The sequence below is a fragment of the Phoca vitulina genome, unplaced genomic scaffold (assembly GCF_004348235.1).
Source record: "Phoca vitulina isolate PV1807 unplaced genomic scaffold, GSC_HSeal_1.0 scaffold15, whole genome shotgun sequence".
NCBI classification, from domain to species: Eukaryota; Metazoa; Chordata; class Mammalia; order Carnivora; family Phocidae; genus Phoca; species Phoca vitulina.
In genome coordinates this window covers 1,693,412-1,714,375 of record NW_022589718.1, presented here as the reverse complement: position 1 = coordinate 1,714,375, position 20,964 = coordinate 1,693,412, and the positions used below count along the sequence as shown (strand labels likewise).

General features: G+C 35.2%; 1 protein-coding gene across 6 annotated transcripts in view; it reads left to right on the top strand.

Annotated features, from left to right (window-relative positions):
- HOOK3 (hook microtubule tethering protein 3) overlaps positions 1-9,646 on the top strand; it is a 104,987-nt gene extending 95,341 nt beyond the window's left edge. For 5 of the 6 annotated variants that reach the window (XM_032413300.1, XM_032413299.1, XM_032413303.1 and 2 more), the window contains 2 exons: positions 250-386; positions 6,675-9,646. In XM_032413300.1, coding sequence (XP_032269191.1) covers positions 250-386; positions 6,675-6,693 — 156 coding nt within the window. In that variant the 3' untranslated portion in view covers positions 6,694-9,646. Of the gene's footprint in view, positions 1-249 lie in introns of all 6 variants that reach the window. The other variant, XM_032413301.1, reaches the window with a different exon arrangement.
- Positions 9,647-20,964: the final 11,318 nt, after the last annotated feature.

Below are 20,964 nucleotides of genomic sequence, written 5' to 3'. Positions count from 1 at the left end.
CATCTCTATTATCTGGTGTTTGGTTATTGTAAATTCAGAAAATTAAGCCTTAATTTTTCCAAGAGAAGATTTGTACCTAATTGTTGGAACTAAAATGTCTCTGTAAGATTTTAATCTATAATGAGCAGAGATAACATTCCTAATTGTGCCTTATGATGCAATGTGACAAATTCTGCATGATGAAATTTTCTTTTGTGAGAGTATGTTTCACTTTTTTCCATTGATTACTTTTTTTCCTATGTTGTATAGGGAATGACCCTGCATAAAAAGGCGGCTGAAGATAGACTTGCTAGTACAGGTTCAGGGCAGTCATTTCTGGCTAGGCAAAGACAAGCAACCAGCACAAGAAGATCTTATCCGGGCCATGTTCAACCAGCCACAGCAAGGTAGACAAGTCTTGCCATCAGAATTAAACACCTGCATTCAAAGCATACTTCTGTTACATATGACAACATTTCAGGAAATTCAGCCAGCTTATTTTTTGTCTCTTTTATGTTGATATTGTTTCTCATTTGAGGACTTTTTCTCTCCTGTATCTATATTTTAGTTTCTTGGTTCTTTATTTTGTAGTCCTTTCGGTTCCTTTTAATGTGCCAAAAATTTTTAAATGCCCAATTAAAAGTGTTGTATAATAGTGTAGTACTTTTCTTTGTATGAAAATGTCCTTTCCCCAATGGTGTAGGCTTTGTAATGAATTAGATTTTCTGCCAATAATTGATATACAATTTATATTCTTTATTGTGCCTCTGTGTTACCATGCTTTATAAGAATGTCTTTGTTTAAAGGGAATTAATCTTTTTATGATGTATTATTCTGTGTTTTCAATTGTTTTCCAAATGCACTTCAAATAACTTGCATATTTACTATATAAAATGGTTGGCAAGTGCACTTTTTGCAAAGACAAATACATTGGCAGAGGTGCTAATCAGATGTTACCTAAGGCACCTGATAGATTTATTTAGAGGGAAAAAATGAGTTTTCCACATTGTTTTATAAGAAATTAAATTTGTCTGAAGATTTGGAAACTATTTTTAAAACATACATAAAATTTCATTATTTCTTGCTATCTTGTTTGCTGACAGAAGATAAATGCATTGGTTAGGTTATTTGGGGGGAAATTACAGAAGAAAAAAAATCAGGCAGTGCATTAATTTTTTTCTTGTTTTGGAATATCCTAACTGAACATCAAATTCTAGCAATGTGGCTGACATTTATAGCTTCAATTGCCCTCCACATCTAAAGGATTTATTTTTCATGTACTTACAAGTAATAGGTAGCCTTACCTTTTGGACAATTTCCTTGTTGACTTGCACCTCATTTTACTTACTCTTCAATATAAACCCTTCAGTTTCTCAGTAATTCCTAAACCTGACATCCTAGTATCAGTCATTAAGATCAATAAGTAACTTCTTGTATGTGATGTTACAACAGGTCTCTTAACATTTTTTCTTAATTCTATGTCCTGGTCCAAGACTTTGCTACTGAATAGATTCTCTTGGGTATTTGGTTGCCTCAAAGTTCTTAGATTTGTTGACAGATTGTAAACCATGTTTATTTACATTGATGAATGGCTGTCAAGTAATAATGACTGTAAAGCACTTTGTATAAAAGGTGCTATATAAATGTGAAATATCATTCATTTGAAAATGAAATGCTTCTGCCTGACTTTCCATAGTGACTTAAGAATTTGGTCCCAAATTATATTTAAGTTCCCCTCCAGCCTTTTTCTTGCATCATAGCCAATTTTTTTTTAAAGCAAAAAGTTATTGAAATTAGGTTGATTGGTTGGTTTTGGTTTTAGATAGGTCATCTAATAAGATTTTATTTCATGTACTTGCTATTTGGAAGTTCAGGTTTCATTTAGTCCTGTATGTTAAATATAAATGAATAACACTAAATCAAGCTACGTTAATTAAGGATTTTCAGAAACTATATTTAGGTGTTTGACTTTAAATCCTTACTTTTTTTTTTAATAAGAAAATTGACCTAAAAATTAGTAGTGTTTTCAATTGTCCTCAGAAACTGTACTTGAAGAAAGGTATTAAGAACATACACAGAAATGACTCCATGCATTGTGCTAATTTTTTACATTAAGTACAGAAGTCTGAGCACAGTGTGAATGCTTCTGCCTGATAAGACTGTGAAGCAGGAAGCATTTCTAGTAACAGAGAGAACCACAAGTAGAATGCATTGTGGGGCTTCAGGAGGCTAAGCAGACCTCATCAACATAGTTTTAACGATAAAAGATTAAAAACTAGTTAAAATGGTTCTACCCCTGCCCCCTTATTTCACAAATAGCATAAGCATTTGGCTGTTTTAAAACAGGACATGAACACTAACTTTGGTAACATTAAAATTATTTGGGAATTATACTACCTGCAGAATAAGATAGATGAAAATAAGAGTCTATGAGCTATTCATTAAATGGACTATATCCTATGAGATGAGAAGTTTTAATTTTAGTTCTCTGTTTACTGCCCCAGTCCTGGTCTACCTGCCTACCTACCTACTCAGATATATTTCTCTAAACGGGAGGAAAAGGTGCCAGGCTTTTAGAAGCAAGTTTGACTTATTTTTCTATGGCATCTGTTGCATGCTATTATTTTGGTGTTTACAGTCATAACTTTCACTCTCCTTTACTGTACCTTTATAGTTTAGTATGTTACTTTCATTACATAGAAGAAATTATATTTCTAAACATTCTGATGCTTTTTCAAAATGCAGGAATAAAACTTAGCTGTAGCAGTGACAACCCTGTTTCCCTTGCCCAGCTTTGGACAGGATTTAGAAATTGCTATTTCTCCAGGAGTGATTAATAATTTCTCAGGTGGTTTGTGATGATGCATGCATGGTCTGTCTGGAAGTTGAAAGCCATTGGGCGCTTTATCTAGATGTGAGCTATACAATGCTATATTTTTACAAACTCCTTGTATACAGTAGCTTCATGAAGCCACAGTTCACGTGGACAGTGGAGCTAGCCCTGGCCTCAGCAATGGAGTAAGTACAGTGTTACTGCATTAGGTTGGGGTGACCCATCCCCGCAGTGTTGAATTCTTATCAACAAAAAGCTTATTTTCTCTTTTCCTTCTAACCAGGGTAAGAAAATACAAAGTAAATAACTAAAGAATATGAAAGAATAACATTTATGTTCTGCGGTGTGTATTTACAAAGTTTGTAATAAAAAAAAAAATCCAACAAATATCGTAGTTTACCACATAGAAAAAGAGAATAAATAATACAACTGTACATATCTTAAAAGAGCTTCAAAAACTCAATCATACCTTTTTATCATTTGTCTAATTATTTGATAATAACCAAGAAAAAGAAGTCCCTAAATTAAAGGACCCATGTTCCAGAATTGATTAAGATTGAATTATTTGTTTGATAGCCCTAGCCTGGTAAAATTGGCTTGTGGGATGTGAGATGATTAGATTTTAATAGGATAATTTTGTTGAAGTTTTATTGTTTTGTTTTTATAGTAAAAGTTCAGTTGTACAAAATTAAGCTAGAGGTTCTCCAGTCAGAAACATTGGCTTTTCTATCTCATTAGTCCCTGCACAGGCATGAAAATCCACACTGTGCAAATAGATCAGCAATAAGTGACTGTTCAGTGAAAGATGAGTTAGGCTGAAGAAAAGGTAATTTTATTAGCTACTTTATTCACATCTCCTTTTCAGTAACAGCTTTGTTTATTTTTGTTAGCTAATGATAAATATTTTTGAGGGTCTCTTGCTCTCAGACAAGCATTCATCTTTTCAAGATAACACCATGTTAAAAATTTGACAAAGTCTCTCCCAGTATGAGAAGTATCTTAAAACAAAAATCTAAATTTTTAAAATTATCTTAACTCTCTGCACTTAATTTCCAATTGTCTAGATCTCAGACTTTGGAGTGTTACAGTTATCCCCAGTTGGAACACGTGAGATTATCTGAAAAAGCATCCAGAACCCACAGCTAGTGTAAACCTAGGTAGTTTACAGCCCCATGGATAAGAACAACCGTGATCCTAAAATGAGAGGAAAGTGCTTGGTGTCTTGCTTTTTGCTAACTACAGAATAACATTAAGACAAAATGCTTTTTGTTTTCTTTTCATTAAACTATGGAAGGAAACTTTGACTTCTTAGCCTTGTATTATGAAGGGATTCTCATCAAGCTGATGTAGCATTATACTTCTTCAAAGTCAAGCCAGTGTGAAACCCTGAAGTAGATGAAGGAGTGTATTAAACAAAAGAAATGGGGTATCAGATTTTGAAAATTATTTTAGTGTGCTTTTTATTTTCCCTTTTTATAAGTTAAGGGGATTTCCAATCAATAATGATAATCTCTTTTTCTATAGTCCCAACTGTTGAAACAGCAGCTTATTTTGGTAGTTGTACAACGCAGTTTCATTGCATTTAGAAAGGGCTTTCAGAGCTTATTCTTTGTAACTATAATGATTTTAATATTTTATACCATGAAGTTTTTATATGAGGAAGGCTATTCTCAATGTATCTGTCATCCAATTTTTACTTTATCTATAAAGCATATTTAAATAATAATTGGTGTATGTTCCTTTTATTGAAAATTTTGAAAAATGTTTTATTGTCCAGTTTAAGCACAATAATTTCATTCTAAAGTTTTATAGTAAAAACTGTTCATTTCTCAGAAACCCAAGAAACAAAATAATTTGCTACTGACATAGCTAATTTCTGCCCTTCCCTATTCCCTAAAATCACAGAAGTATTAATATTTAGCTTCCTTTTTATAAAATGAAGGACAGCACAAATGTGATGACATCCATCTCTTTTAAATCATTGATTATGTTCTTGGGAAGAATGAATGTATGATTATGTTGTTGTTAAATAGGCTTTTATCAATCCGATCCAACTCACATGTGTTATCTATGAATATAAAAACTTACGAAGTTTAATGTTATCTTGAACTATACTTGGATTCTTCACATTGCACTTAAATTGATAGAGAAAGGAACATTAGTTTATTTGAGAAACAAGAGACCTGAACCTAATTATGGCAAGTATATGAGTTTTGACAATTGTAGGGGGTCTATACATGTTTCCTAACAATTATGTGATGTCTCTCTTCATTATTTTTCTGTTTTCCAGTAATATTCTATAAGATAGGTTTGTATGCTGTATTTATAAATGAGCATTAAAATCTGAGAAAATAACAGAAGGCTGTTAAGGCAAATCCATTCCTAGAAATTAGAATGGATTATAGGGACAAGAAATGGCCTCATTGTAAACAAATAACCAAGCAGATGGAAGTACTAATCCAATTTAAAATAACACTGTCTTAACAAGTGTTCCTAAAATGATAGTTTACATAAAATCTTCTGACTTTCTTAACATGATCATTAAATAAAGAAGAGTAGACAAAAATATAATTTATTTTCTAACTGTCCTTCCCTTCAGTGGGCATTAACTGGGCATACAGTATTCACTATACGTTTATCAGTGGAGGGGAAAGCATCTATTTTCATTTTGAAACTGTTACCCATTTCTAAATCTAAGATAGTGACTTGAAGCCATTAAGGATACTATGATTTGATAAGATGAGAAGAAATCTGTGGTGGCTGAAAATTACTACCGACTTCTCTAGATCTGCTGCTTTATCTAGTTTATAAACCTTAGGCTCAATTTTATGTTTCTCCCTAATTAGACATAATAGCCTCCCAACAAAATTTTGTTTAAATTGAAGGCAAGAGTAGAGATTTAAAAAAACATATTCAAGAGAGTCTTTATGTATCTGATAAATTACCCCTAGGCTCAGAATTAGATCGTTAAGAGTCTTGAAGATAAGTCATGAGAAAAAGTGTCCAGAGCCTCAAACTTTCAGGCCCATAGGGCTATCAAATATCCTGAATTATATCTCCTCAGAGCTTAAAGGAAGAATTAACTATCATGACAAGAGTAATCTCAAAGTGAGAAAAGGGAAACTACCAAAGCATGTGTTGCTTTAATGTATGTCGGGGGGTACTTCTGAGCAGGTGTTACCACTTAAGAGATCTCGAAGTTGACAAAGGAAAATAATTAGTTTAGCAATTATATTGCTAAAATTAATAAAAGGGATGCATGTTTATTCTTGGTGTACTTGTCAACCTATGGGCAGTGATTACTGTATATACATTCTGTAGTGTGTTTATGTCACTATTAGAGATGAGTGTCTTAATATTTACTGTTACATCTAATCATTTATGTATTATTTATACTTTACTGCAAGACTCACAGCACTTTACTAATATTAGATAATTATTTTTCTTCTACTTTTCTGTGGCAGTTTTGATTTGTATGTTTTACAAAAACTAGGGTTTTTTTTTTCCCTTTTTTGGAGCACTCACTAAGAAAAGTGTAAAAGATCACCCAAAGAAATGGGCTCTGTACTCTTCCTGAAATGTCTAAAGTGGGGTCTGAAAATCTAAGTCTAGAGATCTATTTGAAGCTGGATTGGGGCTACTAGGCATCAATTACATTTTATATTTCACATTAATAAGACTTTTATAAGTCAATACTCATGAAGCCAAGTTCTCTCAAATGCCAACACACTTGAAACTTTTTGTTTTCTGGAGTTGCGTTAATAAAAAGTAAACAATCTTCTAGTTAGATCATGTTCTAACCTTTGGTTTGCCTCTCTCCTAAAATACAAACCTATCAATTGCCCTTCACTTTCTTTCATAGTTTCTTCATCATTGCCTAGACCCAAGGACAGGAGAAAGAAAGCCAAGTTCCAGGAGCTCTGAAGTCAGAGAATCTGCGAAATGGTGGGGGTTAGCTGATGGGAAAAGGCAGACACTACAGATGGCAGAATGCTACAGAAATATTCTTCGTTCTGCTGTAACATGTGCTTAATGAACTTGGCTATTAAGTTCAAACACAGCAAAGTTTTCAGCTTGTTCTAGTGAGAGGTGTCTTTAAGAGTTAGGACTCTTCCATTTGTAACTGAACTATTTGTTGTTAGGTAAACATTGACACATGATTACTGCCAAAGAATAGGGAGATTTACTCATAAGAACAGTCTCTTAGAGTTTTGTTTTGTGCTTTTACATGAGAGAAATGCTTTATAGTGTGAAAAGTTTCTGTAGTGTTTTCTTCTTCATTCTGCTGATGCTCTTTGCTTAAGCAAGTCACCTAGAAGAGAGTAACACTGAAATAGAGAAGTCTAGACCCTGACCTTTGAGGGAGGATTTGCTTTTGTCCCCCTAAAGTAAAAAGTTAAAAATGAAATACACTCATACACACACAGACAAAATATAATGTTTTGAATATCTACTAATTGTTGAATAGATAAGTTCCCTTCTAAATGTCTTTATCATCCAGTCTGGCTTTTTGCTAATTTAGGTAAGAGTAGATTCTAGACCTACCTTGTCCAATTTGTTAGCCACTGGCCACATGGTGATTTAAATTATAATTAAATATTAAAATTAAAACTTTGGTTCTTCAGTCACCTAGCCACATTTCCAGTGCTTAGTGCCACACATGGATAGTGGTTACCTTATTGGACAGCATAAATACAGAACATTTCCATCATTGCAGAAAATGCTTTTTTACAGTGCTATAATGCCCAAATAGAAAGACAAAATAAAAGTATTCAATTAACTTATAATAACTCTTAGCTTTCTTCAACTATGGCAGTAAAATCTGTTTTTCTTATAAAAATTAACACCAGCCCTTTTTAAAGACTTTGGAAAAATCAAAACCCCATTCCTTGAAACTAGTTTTCAATATATTTTTAAACAGGTTTTCAGCACTTTACTTTTCAAGTGATATAATTAAATCATTTCATAAATCATAACAGTCTCCAGGCTTTTCTCCCCTTTTTTGTAGTCTTTTCAAATTGATGATACATAGTTTCTAATACATATAGAGCAGAAACCAGTGAATTCTTAATTTATTTACAAATAAAAATTGTTAAACATTTATCCTTATCTTCCATTATTTTTAAAAATATATGTAGATCTAATGAAAGTGGCGGCAAAAGTTTATGTCCCTTTAAACATTTCTCCCTAACATCGCATTTGATTATCTACTCCCTAAAGGCACATCATGATCCAAACTATCTTTTTGGTTTTCCTCATAGTGTTTCTTGCTCTTAATAACTTAGATTATGAATCAAGTTCAATTTCATGTATAAAGCAAGCATTTTATTCTAGTGACTTAATGAAACATTTTTAGTATTATTTTACTTCTTAACATAACGAAAAGGATGTATATGGCTGCATCTTTGAATTTTTTAATGAAAATAAGGGACTAATCATAATTGTTTTGAGTCAGCTTGGTGCTTAGTTAAAACTATCCTGTTAGAAAGTCTTGATGCTTTCCTCTTCCTTTTTAAATATTTTAAATCAGGCAACAGACTCAATCCAGTAGTGTCAAATTCCAAGTAAATTATGAAATTCTTATTGCTCAAGTACAGATGGATAAATGGTGTGATTTGAGGTGGTTTTTTTTTTTTTTTTAATTGTTGGCCTAATTTAATGTGTGTACTACGTAGACTCATGTTAAGGGAAATTTTCATTATGCTTGAAGTAAATAGTATTTTAGTATAAATACAGAAAATGACTGTACACAAATGCCAATCAATGATTTGAGGCCTTGAGCCTTTCGTTTTTTAATAGCCTTAGTTATTTAAAATTTAGTTGCACTAAAATGTCATTGCTGTCACTAACTTTGCTGTGTACAGGTTATGTGTAATTCAGAATGCTTTGCACTTAGAAGAATAATTTCTAGGTTTATCTTGTTTTGCAGTTTTCATGTTTTGACAATTGCCCCACCATTTATAACACCCAATTTTTGGTTGTGTAATGAGTGGTAAAATTCAAACATATCTAATAATTTAATAATTTGCCTTATTTTGAGTAATAAATTCTATCAAAGATTTGAGGTTAGAAAAAGGCTTTTTTTTCCTATAGTATTTTTTAAACTTTTCAGATGAGCTGGAAAACACCTTAGTACATTGGAGTTGGAGTTGTATTGATTACAGTCCCAGCTCTAAAGCCTTATACTCATGTCTTAAGTATTATTGATTTTTCTATGAATTGTTGTTAGTTTCCTATTTGGCATCATAGTTATCCATCTTGCAGCTTAGCTTTTGCAAAAAGGGTATTACTAGGTATATTCTTATTTCTGGTTGACTATTGAATTTATAATTTGACAACTTCATTCTTTGTCACTATAATCCAAAAATGAAATAAATTCACATAGGACTCTAAATTTCTCAATTCACAAATGGAATCAATACAGATATAGCAACATTGTACATAATGGCATCCAAGGAGTTTTCCATGTGTTTACCAAGTTTACCAACCATTTACTGTATATTAGATCGGTGGGTTTTCTCACTGTTTTTCTGAGGTGACTGACTCGTTAGCCTCAGTAAGAAATTTTCATTAAAATCACAACATAAAGTCCAATAAACCACTAGAAGACAGATTTTTAATTTTTTTGAAATCTTATATTGTATTTCCTTTTGATATCACTTATTCGTTTTAATTTTATGACTGCCAACTTGTTATGGTATTAATTATATGTGTATGTTTATATGTATGCATATAATATATGTATATGTATATGAAGAATAAAGTTAAGATTTGGTCAAACTATATTTTCCCATTCAAGTACAAAAATGTTTTCAAGGCTGCAAAAAGTGTACAGTTGTTAAACAAGTTGTAAATAAAGACTTGTATAAAAATTCAGTGTAGATTTTTTTTTTTTTTAAGATTTTATTTATTTATTTGACAGAGAGAGACACAGCGAGAGAGGGAACACACCGGGGGAGTGGGAGAGGGAGAAGCAGGCTCCCCGCGGAGCAGGGAGTCCGATGCGGGGCTCGATCCCAGGACCCTGGGATCATGAACCGCGCTGAAGGCAGACGCTTAACGACTGAGCCACCCAGGCGCCCCTCAGTGTAGATTTTTTTTTTCCTGCCCTTGAACCATGACAAACACATATTTAATAATTGTCTAATATTATTCATCCACTTGCCTTTGGCACTTGCCATAGTGTCCTATCAATTTAAAGATTATGCCACTGATTTATTATTAAATCAGGAATATTCCTTGAGGTTTTTTTTCCCAGTACCTATCATAGACTGTGTTTTGATTCAGGCTGGTACTCAATAGTTATAAGCTGATGGTCCAAAGTTCTTAAGCGATAAAAGCTAAACCTGGCTTCTCCCTTCTTAGAGTTATCATGTGAACACCGTCAGTCTTACTGCAGACAGTACAGCAAGAACCAATGGCAAGGTAATTGCATTCTTTATCAATGTAAAGCATTATTGTTGGAGCATCCTATTTAGGTGATTAGAGCCCCTTTTCCTGCCTTGTACACCCTTAAAATTTACCCTTTTCCCCATCTCCACCCTAAACATTATTGAAATATGACATCTTCCGTATCAGGTAAAGTGGCAATAGCAGTGTGGAAATTGATTACATTAAAATAATCAGCTAAGTAATTTCAAAGTGAAGTTAGCACCATAAAAAAAAAAAAACTAGCTATGTAGTCAAAATAGTGCCCATTTTACTGTCAGATAAATATAAGTTTTCTTCACTCATTACCATGGAGATACCATATTAATTTAGCATTTATTGAGTGTCCCTCCTGGGTATTTAATATTGAAGCAAAGGAGAAGGGTAGGTTGAATCACAAAAAATAAACCAAAAGAATGTTTTTGCCTTTAAAGATTTGGTCAAATGAAGCACAACACAGAAAAGTTCCCAAATAGAACTGTCACTCAGGTGAAATTTGCCTAAAATACACTTATGTACTATTTGGGTTATGGCTGCATCACAAACCACTCCAAACCTTAATGGCTTTAAACAGTATAATATCTCTCTTGCATCTGAAGACACTGGGCTTCTCTCAGTAGGGACCCCTCATTCAGTCACAGTTAGATGATGGCTGGGGCTAGAGTCAACTGAAGGCTTTCTCTTGCACGTCTGATACCTAGACTGATAGGCAGATGGAAGACCTGAGGGCTGACCAGGCAACTTTGCACACAACATCCTGACATGACTCAGGCTATGGAGTCTCAGGCTAGATGAACCTACCACACACAGCTAGCTTCCTCGGAGCAAGTTCTTAGAGACCCAGGTGAAAACTTCAAAGCTTCTTAGGACCTAGCCTCGGAAACTACACAGCATCACGTTTATTTGTCAAAATTGTCACAGACTAGAGCAGGTTCAAGGGGCTGACCAAATACACTCTGCTGCTCAGTGGAGGAACGAGCAAGTTACCCTAGCTGCTGCTGTTCTGCACTCAAGCAGAAGGAAGACTTCTATGAAGATCCTACCTCTGAAGCCAAAAATCTTTCCGTTTGCCAGTCCCTGTGCCAAGCACAATCGCAGTGGTACGTAACTTCAGCATGAGCAAGACCTGAGGTAGGTACACAGAACTCCAGTAAGTTTAAAGCCACGGATATGCTCATACTTCTTTTATCTAATTGTATATAAGATGGGCTGAATGTTTCTACACTTTGATAGTTAATTTCTAGGACTATGTTTTAAGGAAATTGTTGAGAATATAAATGTCTATGTGTCTATATTCCTAGCCAAAGTCCTCTGCACAATATATGCCTTCTAAAAGACAAGTTTCCAGAGATACCCATCCCTTGAATTTTCAGTTTTTCCCCTTAAATGAATCATTCCCATTAACATACAAACATGCTGTTATTTCTCATATCTTCTCTCCTTATTAATGAATTATTGTTAATTTTTAACAATATTTTAAGTGCACAATTTGATAATTTTTTACATATATACACGTGATGAATCCATCACAGTAATCAAAATGAGCTTATCTATCACCCCAAAAAGTGTTTTTAGGCCCCTTGGTAATCCCTCCAAGTCCTCCTAGGTCCCCTGTAGCCATCTCTATCTCTAGACAACAATTTACCTGCTTGCTGTCACTATAGATTATTTTGCGTAGTCTATAATTCTATGCAAATGGAATCCCGTAAGATGTACTCATTTTTTTCTGGCTTTTACTCAGCATGATTTGAGATTTCTTTGTATTGTGTGTATCCATAATCATCCTTCTCTATTACTAAATAGTATTCCATTGTATGAGTATTCCATAATGTTTTTATTCATTCACCTGTTGGTGGACAATTGAGTTGCTTCCAGTTTGGGACTATTGCAAATAAAGCTATTATGAATGTTTCTTCACAAACCTTTGTATGGACAGGTGCTTTCATTTCTCTATTAGAGTGGAATGGCTGGGTCATATGGTAGGTATGTACTTAATTTTTTAAAACTGCCAAACTGGGGGTGCCTGGATGGCTCAGATGGTTGAGAGTGTGCCTTCGGCTCAGGTCGTGATCTCCAGGTCCTCGGATCGAGCCCCGTGTCGGGCTCCCAGATTGTAGGGCAGTCTGCTTCTCCCTCTCCCTCTGCCTCTCCCCCTGCCTTTGCTCTCTCTCTCTCAAATGAATAAATTTTAAAAATCTTAAAAAAAAAAAAAAAACTACCAAACTGTACTATAAAGGCATTGTATATATTTCCATTAGCAGTGAATGAGAGATCCACTTCCTCTACATCTTTGCCAATACTTGGGTCTTTCTTTTTGATTCTAGTCATCCCAGTGGGTGTAAGTAGTATCTCATTGTGGTTTTGTTTGAACAGTCTTTTTTGTTTTGTTTTAATTTTAGCCATTCTAATAGGTATATAATAGTATTTCATGGCGTTAATTTATATTTTCTTACAAACTCATAAAAACCATTTCATTTTCTTATTTGCCATACATCTTTTTAGATAAAATGTTCAAATTATTTTCCAAGTTTTTATTGGATTATTTTATTAAATTTTGAAAATTCTTCATATGTTCTAGATTTAAGTCCTTTATGGGATAATTGATTGGTAAATATTTTCTCTCAGCCTGTTGCTGGGTTTTTCATTCTCTTAGTGGTATCTTTCAAAGTGCAGAATTTCTTATTTTCATGAAGTATAATTTTATCAATTTTTTTCTTTAATGTATTATGTCTTTTGGTGTGTAAGATTTCCTCCAATGTATTTTAGAAGTTTCATAGTTTTAGATACTACATGTTATGTTTATTATCCATTTTGACTTAATTGTTGTATACACTGCAAGTGCAATGTATGGATTTAAGTTCCCTCTCTTTGGAGGGGGTGCAGAAGCATATAGAACTGCTCAGGACCGGGGCGCCTGGGTGGCTCAGTCGTTAAGCATCTGCCTTCAGCTCAGGTCATGATCCCAGGGTCCTGGGATTGAGCCCTGCATCAGGCTCTTTGCTCCGCGGGAAGCCTGCTTCTCCCTCTCCCGCTCCCCCTGCTTGTGTTCCTTCTCTCACTGTGTCTCTCTCTGTCAAATAAATAAATAAAAATCTTAAAACCAATTAATTAACTTAAAAGAACTGCTCAGGACCATTTGTTGGGAAGACTATCCTTTCTCTACTGAATTGCATTTTGCACCTTTGTTAGAGATCAATTGTCTAGAGTGCCTGGGTGGTTCGGTTGGTTAAGCAACTGCCTTCGGCTCAGGTCATGATCCTGGAGTCCCAGGTTCAAGTCCCGCGTCGGGCTCCCTTCTCAGCAGGGAATCTGCTTCTCTCTCTGACCCCTCTCTCATGTTCTCTCTCAAATAAATAAAATCTTAAAAGAAATCAATTGTCTAAATATATGTGAGTTTTATTTCTGGATTTCTATTGTTACATTCTTATCTAGATACCAGTAATATCCTATCTTGATAACTGTAGATTTATAAGAAGTGTTGAAGTCACATAGTATAAGCTCTCCATCTTTTTTCTTTTACAAAGTTGATTTGGCTATTTAGGTTCTTTTCATTACCTGCCATATGAATTTTAGAATCAGCTCATTAATTTCTACAAAACAAAGCCTGCTGAGATTTTGACTGGGATTGCATTGAATCTATACATCAGTTTTGGAGAATTGACATCTTTATATTGAGTTTTTGATCCATTTATTTAGGTCTTCTTTCATTTCTCTCATCAGTGTTTTGTAGTTTTCAATGTACCGGTCTTTGGTATCTTGTCAGATTTATCCTAAATATTTCCTGATTTTTGATGCCGTTACAAAGGGTATTGCTTTACCATTTTGATTTCCAGTTGTTCTGTGCTATCACATAGAGATACATTTGCCCAACTTTTGGTTTACTTAATTTTCTCTATTTTTTTTTGTTTTGGTTTTTATTTCATTAATTTCTGTTCTGATCTTTATTATATCCTTTCTTCAGTTTACTTTGGTTTTTCATTTGCTCTTTTGTCTAGTTTCTCAAGGTAGAAGCTGAGGTTATTGGTTTGAAACCTTTCTCATTTCTTAATATAGGTCTTCAGTGTTAAAAATTTCCTTCTCACTACTACTTTAGCTGCATCCTACAGATTTTTATATACTATGGTTTCACTTTTCATCCAGTTCAGAATATTTTCTGTTTATTTTGATTTCAGCTTTGACCCATGGGTTATTTAAAAATGTGTTATTTAGTTTCCAAACATTTGAGGTTTTCCAAGAATCTTTCTGTTAGTGATTTCTAACTTAATTCCATCATGGTTAGAGAACATACTTTATATGACATGAATCTTTTTTAATTTACTGGGACTTGTTTTATGACCTAGAATAATGTCTATCTTGGTAAGTTTTCTGTGTGCACTTGAAAAGGATGTGTATTCTGTTGCTGTTGGGTGGAATGTTCTAGAAATGTTGATTAGATAAGGTTAGTTGAGAGTGTTCTTCAAGTCTTCTATAGCATAACTGATTTTTCTGTCTATTTTTGTATGAGTTTTTGAGGGAAAAGTGTTGAAATCCCACTATATTTATGGATATGTCTCTGTAGTTCTATCAGTTTTTGCTTTATCTATTTTGATGCTGTTATCAGGAAAATAAATACTTTGGATTGTTATGTCTTTTTTAATTAACCAACCCGTTTGTTCATTATGAAATAACCCTCGTTATCTTTACTAATTTTCTGTGATCTCAAATTTACTTTGTTATTATTATAGACATTCCACCTTTCTCTTAATTAGTGTTAATATTATATATATTTTTGGAGCTCCTAGGTGGCTCAGTCAGTTAAGCATCTGCCTGTGGCTCAGGTCATGATCCCAGGGTCCTGGGATCAAGCCCTGCATTGGGCTCCTTGCCCAGTGGTGAATCTGCTTCTCCCTCTCCCTTTGCCCTTCCCCCCCCCATGCATTCTCTCTCTCTCTCTCTCAAATAAATAAAATCTTTAAAATACATATATCGTTTTAAAAATATTTTTAAGTAAGCTCTATGCCCAATATGGGACTTGAACTCACAACCCGAGATCAAAAGTCACATGTTTTACCAACTGAGCCAGCCAAGTGCCCCAGTATATCTTTTTAATTTTTGTACTTTTTATCACCTTTCTACTTTTAACTTACTTGTGACTTCATATTTAGTTTCTTATAGAAAACATATAGTTGGGTCTTCTTTTTTTTTTTTTAAGATTTATTTTAGAGAGAGAGCCTGCAAGCTGGGGGAGGGGCAGAGGCAGAGGGAGAGGGAGAGAATCTCAAGCAGACTCCTGCTGAGTGCAGAGCCTGTTGCAGGGCTGGATCTCACAACCCTGAGATCATGACTTGAGTCAAAATCAAAAATCAGATACTCAACCCACTGAGCCATGCAGACACCCCTGGGTCTTCCTTTTATATCCAGCCTGACAGTCTCTGCTTTCTAATTGTGTGTTTAAACCATTTACATTTAATATGATTATTTATTTGGTTAGGTTGCAATCTACCTTCTTGCTGTTTGTCTTCTATTTGTTCTGTCTGTTCTTTGTTCCATTTCTTTTTCTGCCTTCTTTTGGAATAATTGAGTATTTTTTATTCCATTTTATCTCCTTTGATGACTTAATTGTTGTAATTTTTTGTGTTATGTTAGTGGCTGCTTTAGGATTTATAGTATACTTCTTAACACAGTTTAATTTCAAGTGATATTACACTCCTTCAAGTGTAGCATAAGAACCTTCAACAGTATACTTCCATTTCCTCCTTCCCAGCCATTATGCTACTACATTTTAATTCTACATTTGTTGTAAGTCCACAATCCATTGTTGTTTTTGCTTTAAGCAGCAAATTATCTTTTAAAGAGGATTGTATAATAAGAAAAAGGGGTCTTTATATTTTCCAATACAGTTAAAATTTGTGGTGTCCCCCTTTCTTTTGGGTAGACCCAAAATTCTGTTTTAAATCATTTCCTTCTGCTTGACAAATGTCCATCAACATTTCTTGTACTGAAAGGCTACTGATGATTAATGCTTACAGCTTTTGTATATCTGAAGAAGTCTACCTTGCTGCCATTTTTTCATGAAATTTTCAATGGGTTTTTTTTTTTCAGTTTAAAGAATTGTTCCACTTTACTTGCAATTTTTCTATGTTAGTTACCAATTACTACATAACAAATTAACCCAAATTATTAAAGGCTGCATAAAACAATAGACATTATCTGACAGTTTCTGTGGTTCGGGAATGCAGGTGCAGTTTAGTGGGGGCTTCTGGCCAAGGTTTCTCACAAGGTTGCAGTCCAGGTATGTGCTGGGGCTCTAGTTATCTTAAAGCTGGACTGGGGGACAATCTACTTTCCAGTTTACTCACATAGCTGTTAGCAGGCTTTAGGTCTTGTTTGCTCTTGGCCAGAGACATTAGTTTCTTGCCACATGTACCTTTCCATAGCACAGCTCACAGCATGGCAGTTTGTCTTCCTCAGAATGAGGGCTCTGACAGACTTATAAAGGTGTGGGGAGGGAGGTAAACATGTTGGAAGTCATAGTCTTATAATCTACAAGCTTTCTTTTTTTTTTCTTTTTTAAATTTATTTGAGAGAGCGCATGCGCACACAAGAGTGCACAAACGGAGAAGGAAGAAGCAGACTCCCCGCTGAGCAGGGATTCCCAAGGCAGGGCTCAATCCCAAAATCCCGGGATCATGACCTGAGCTGAAGGCAGCCGCTCAACCAACTGAGCCACCCAGGTGCCCCTACAGTTTTGTAATCTGATGGGACATCCATCCCATCCTTTTGCCATAATTATTCATAAGAAGCTAGTCATGAGGTCTAGCCCACATTCAAAGGGAAGGGATTATACAAGGGCCTAAACGCAAGGTTGGGTTATTAGGGGCTGTCTTAGAGGCTACCTGCGGCAGCTTCCAGTAAGAATCTGGTGTCATGCAGGATGCCTGGGTAGCTCAGTCATTAAACGTCCGCCTTTGGCTCAGGTCATGATCACAGGGTCCTGGGATCAAGTCCTGCATCATCCAGCTCCTTGCTCAGTGGAGAGCCTGCTTCTCCCTCTGCTTGCCACTCCCCCTGCTTGTGCTCTTCTCCCCCCTCCCCCCAACAAATAAAGAAATAAAATCTTAAAAAAAAAAAAAAGAATCTGCCATCATCTGTGTTTGTTCTGTAAGTAGTGTATCTTCTTATTCTGGCTGATTTTCTTTTAAAGATTCTATTTATTTATTAGAGAGAGAGCACAAGTGGGGGGAGGGGCAGTGGGAGAGGGAGAAGCAGACTCCCCGCTGATCAGGGAGCCCCACGCCGGACTCTGTCCCAGGACGCTGGGCTCTATCTCACCACTTTCACTATTCCCACCCTAGTCTAAGTCACTATCTTTCCTGGATTACTGCAGTAGCCCTTGTCTCTGGTCTTCCCTGCTTCTACTTTGCCCTTCCATGCTACTGTATTTTGAATGGATGAAAGACAATCCATTCTCAACACAGAAGACAGTGACTGTAGAAGCATAAATTATGTCACTCCACTACTCAAAATCCTCCAATGACTTCCCATCTCACTGGAGAGTAAAAGCCAAAATTCTACAAGGCCCTATATCTGCTCTGCCTTAACTCTCTGACCTCATCACCTAGTACCCTACCCTTGAATCACTCCATTGCACCCACACTTGCCTCCGAGATCATGAACACTTTCCTCAGTGTCTACAGATATTTACATTGATGCACTCTTTTATCACCCTCAAATCTGTATTCAAATGTCACGTACAAAATGAGGGCTTCCCAATCAACATCAGTAGTAACCCACTTCTGCTGACAGTTTCTACCTCTCTTTCCTGCCTAGTCTCAGTAGTATTTGTCACTATCAATCTTCAGTTAATATTACATGTTTATCTTCTTTGTCTGCCTCACTAGAGTGAAAGTACCATAAGAGCAGAGGTTTTTGTGTTGTTGTTGATTTCTTTTCATTGCTGTTGAGAACAGTAACTGGTCCACAGTGGTCAAAAATGAATGCTTATTGGATCATGTTTATTAATATGAAGATAGTCATTGAATGAAATATAACAGTGAAAAATTATAAATGTGAAATGTCCAACAATGGATAAATGATTACTACATACAGTATCTAAAAGAAGTATCATGCAGTCATTAAAAACTGTTTCTATGGAAGAAACCAGCCTACAGATTATATTTGGCAATATATTTTAACAGTTGTTTCCAGAATGTTCAGACGGAAGCAAGATGCCTTGATAAAACTGAAGTTGTCTTTCTTCTCTCAAAATTTCACAAAGCCCTTATAGAAAGGTGAGTTACAGCTTTCTTTAGTCACAGAAAATTATTTTTTACTTTTGTTTTTCTTTTACGTAAGCTCTACACCCAATGTGGGGCTTGAACTCATGACCCCCAGACCAAGAGTCTCATGCTCTCCTGACTGAGCCAGACAGGCGCCTCCAGAAAATTGTTTTTAATGCAGCATAGTTTTTATGTAATTTTCTATAAAGACATAGTTATAACAATACACATTGTATTCTTGCTGAGGATTTTGGTTGTTTCCAGTTTGTGGCTATTATAGACAATGTTGTTGCTAACATTGTTCATGCCTTCTGATGCATGGGAGTACACATTTCTTTGGGGTATGTACCAAAGAATAGAATTACTGGGTTATAAGAATATGTATCTTCAACTTTCCTATATAATGCCAAACTATTTTCCAAATTAGTCATTTGGAATTGTTGAATTTTTTCATTCTTTCCAGTCTAGTGGGTGGATAGTGATATATAAAAATGTTTTAAATTTGCATTTTCCTAGGCGCCTGGGTGGCTCAGTCGGTTAAGCGTCTGCCTTTGGCTCAGGTCATGATCCCAGAGTCCTGGGATCAAGTCCCGCATTGGACTCCCTGCTCAGCGGGGAGGCCTACTTCTCCCTCTCCCTCTGCCTGCCACTCTGCCTACTTGTGTTCTCTATCTCTCTGTCAAATAAATAAATAAAATCTTTTTAAAAAATTTGCATTTTCCTGATTATTAATATGATTGACCACCTTGTCTTATATTTATTTGACATTTGGGTTTGCTCTTTTGTGCAGAATCGGTTCAGATCAATTTTCTATTTAAGGTTATCTGTATTTTTATTTGTTGGATTCCAATACCTATTTTGGATTTAAGCCCTCTGTGATTTCTTTTACTCCCTTAATGGTATATTTTGATGAAGATGAAGTTCTTAGTTTTAACATAATCAGGTTTATTCTTTTTTCTTATATTATTATGATGTTATATATTGTTTAAGAAATTTTTCCTGACCCTAAAGTCTGAAGATTTCCTTCTATTTGTCATCTAAGGCCTTTATCTCTTGCCTCTCACATTGAAGTCTATATAGTGTGAAGTAGGGATACAGGTTGTTGTTTTTTTTCTTTCTGTATAGATGCCTAACTGTCCCAGCACCATGATTCAGAACAATCTCCTTTTCCCACTCCTTGCAGTGCAGGCTTTGTCAAATCTCAAGTATCCATATATATTCATCGATCTGTTTGTGGGTTCCCTACTGTATTCATTATTTTATTCATCTATTTGTGTACCAATATCACATTCTTAATTGCTTCAGCTAAATTATTAAAATAATAGAAGTTAGTAAAGTGACAGGATATAAAAGGTAATTCTTCTTCTGTATACCAGAAACAGAAAAGACAACTCTAAATTCAACAAATTACAGAGAAATTATAAAACTTTCAAAGAAGCAATAGAACTTCATGAGAGACCTAAAAACCTAAATAAACCAAGATATATCATGTTCAAAGGTTGGAGATTTAATACAGTTGTCATTATCCCAAAATTGATCTATAGATCTATAGATTTATTACAATCCCAATCAACCTGTCAATGAGATGGTGGTTTGCTTATTTGCTCTTAAAAAAATTTTTTTTTAAATATTTATTTGAGAGAGTTCAAGAATGTCTGTTAGGGGAGGGACAGAGGGAAAGAATCTCAAGCAGGCTCCCCACTGAGCGGGAAGTCCAACATGGGGCTCCATCTCATGACCCATGAGATCACAACCTGAGCTGAAACCAAGAGTCAGAGGCTTAACCGACTGAGCCACCCAGGTGCCCCATTTGTTTACTTTTTAGTTTGACAAATTGACAAACTGTCAGATGGAAAAGTCAGAGATGCAGGAAGCAAATACATTTATCCTTCCCCTGGGAAACATAAGGACTTTAAGAGAGTCTATTGACCCCTTAACCAACTTTTATGCTACTACTTGCATGGATTTTAATTCCATACATTTGTAAACTGCAGAAGACATTAATACTATGATTTTATATCATCAATTATCATTTAGGTTTACCCACATACTTAACCATTTTCTTTGATCTTCTTTCCTTCCTGCATCTCTGATTTTTCCATCTGAGGATATTTTACTTCTGTCTAAAGTACATGCTTTAGAAGATCCTTCCTTTTAGGGTGTGCTAGCATCAAACCATTTAGTGTTTGTTTATTTGAAAATGTTCTTATTTTGCCTTCCTGAAGACTACTTTTACTGGATATAGAACTCTATGTTAGCAGATGTTTTCTTTCAGCACTTTCAGGATATCCTTCCACAGACTTGTGCCTGGGGCTCCCTTAATAATTGGGCCCCACTCCATCATTTCCTTTCTATCTTGCATGACTATCTCTGGGCTAGGCTGGGTGCAGCCACAAGTGGTCCTTTCTTGGTGGTGGGGCAAAGCAGCCAAAAGACAAACACAGGCTCCAAGTTCTGGCAACCAAG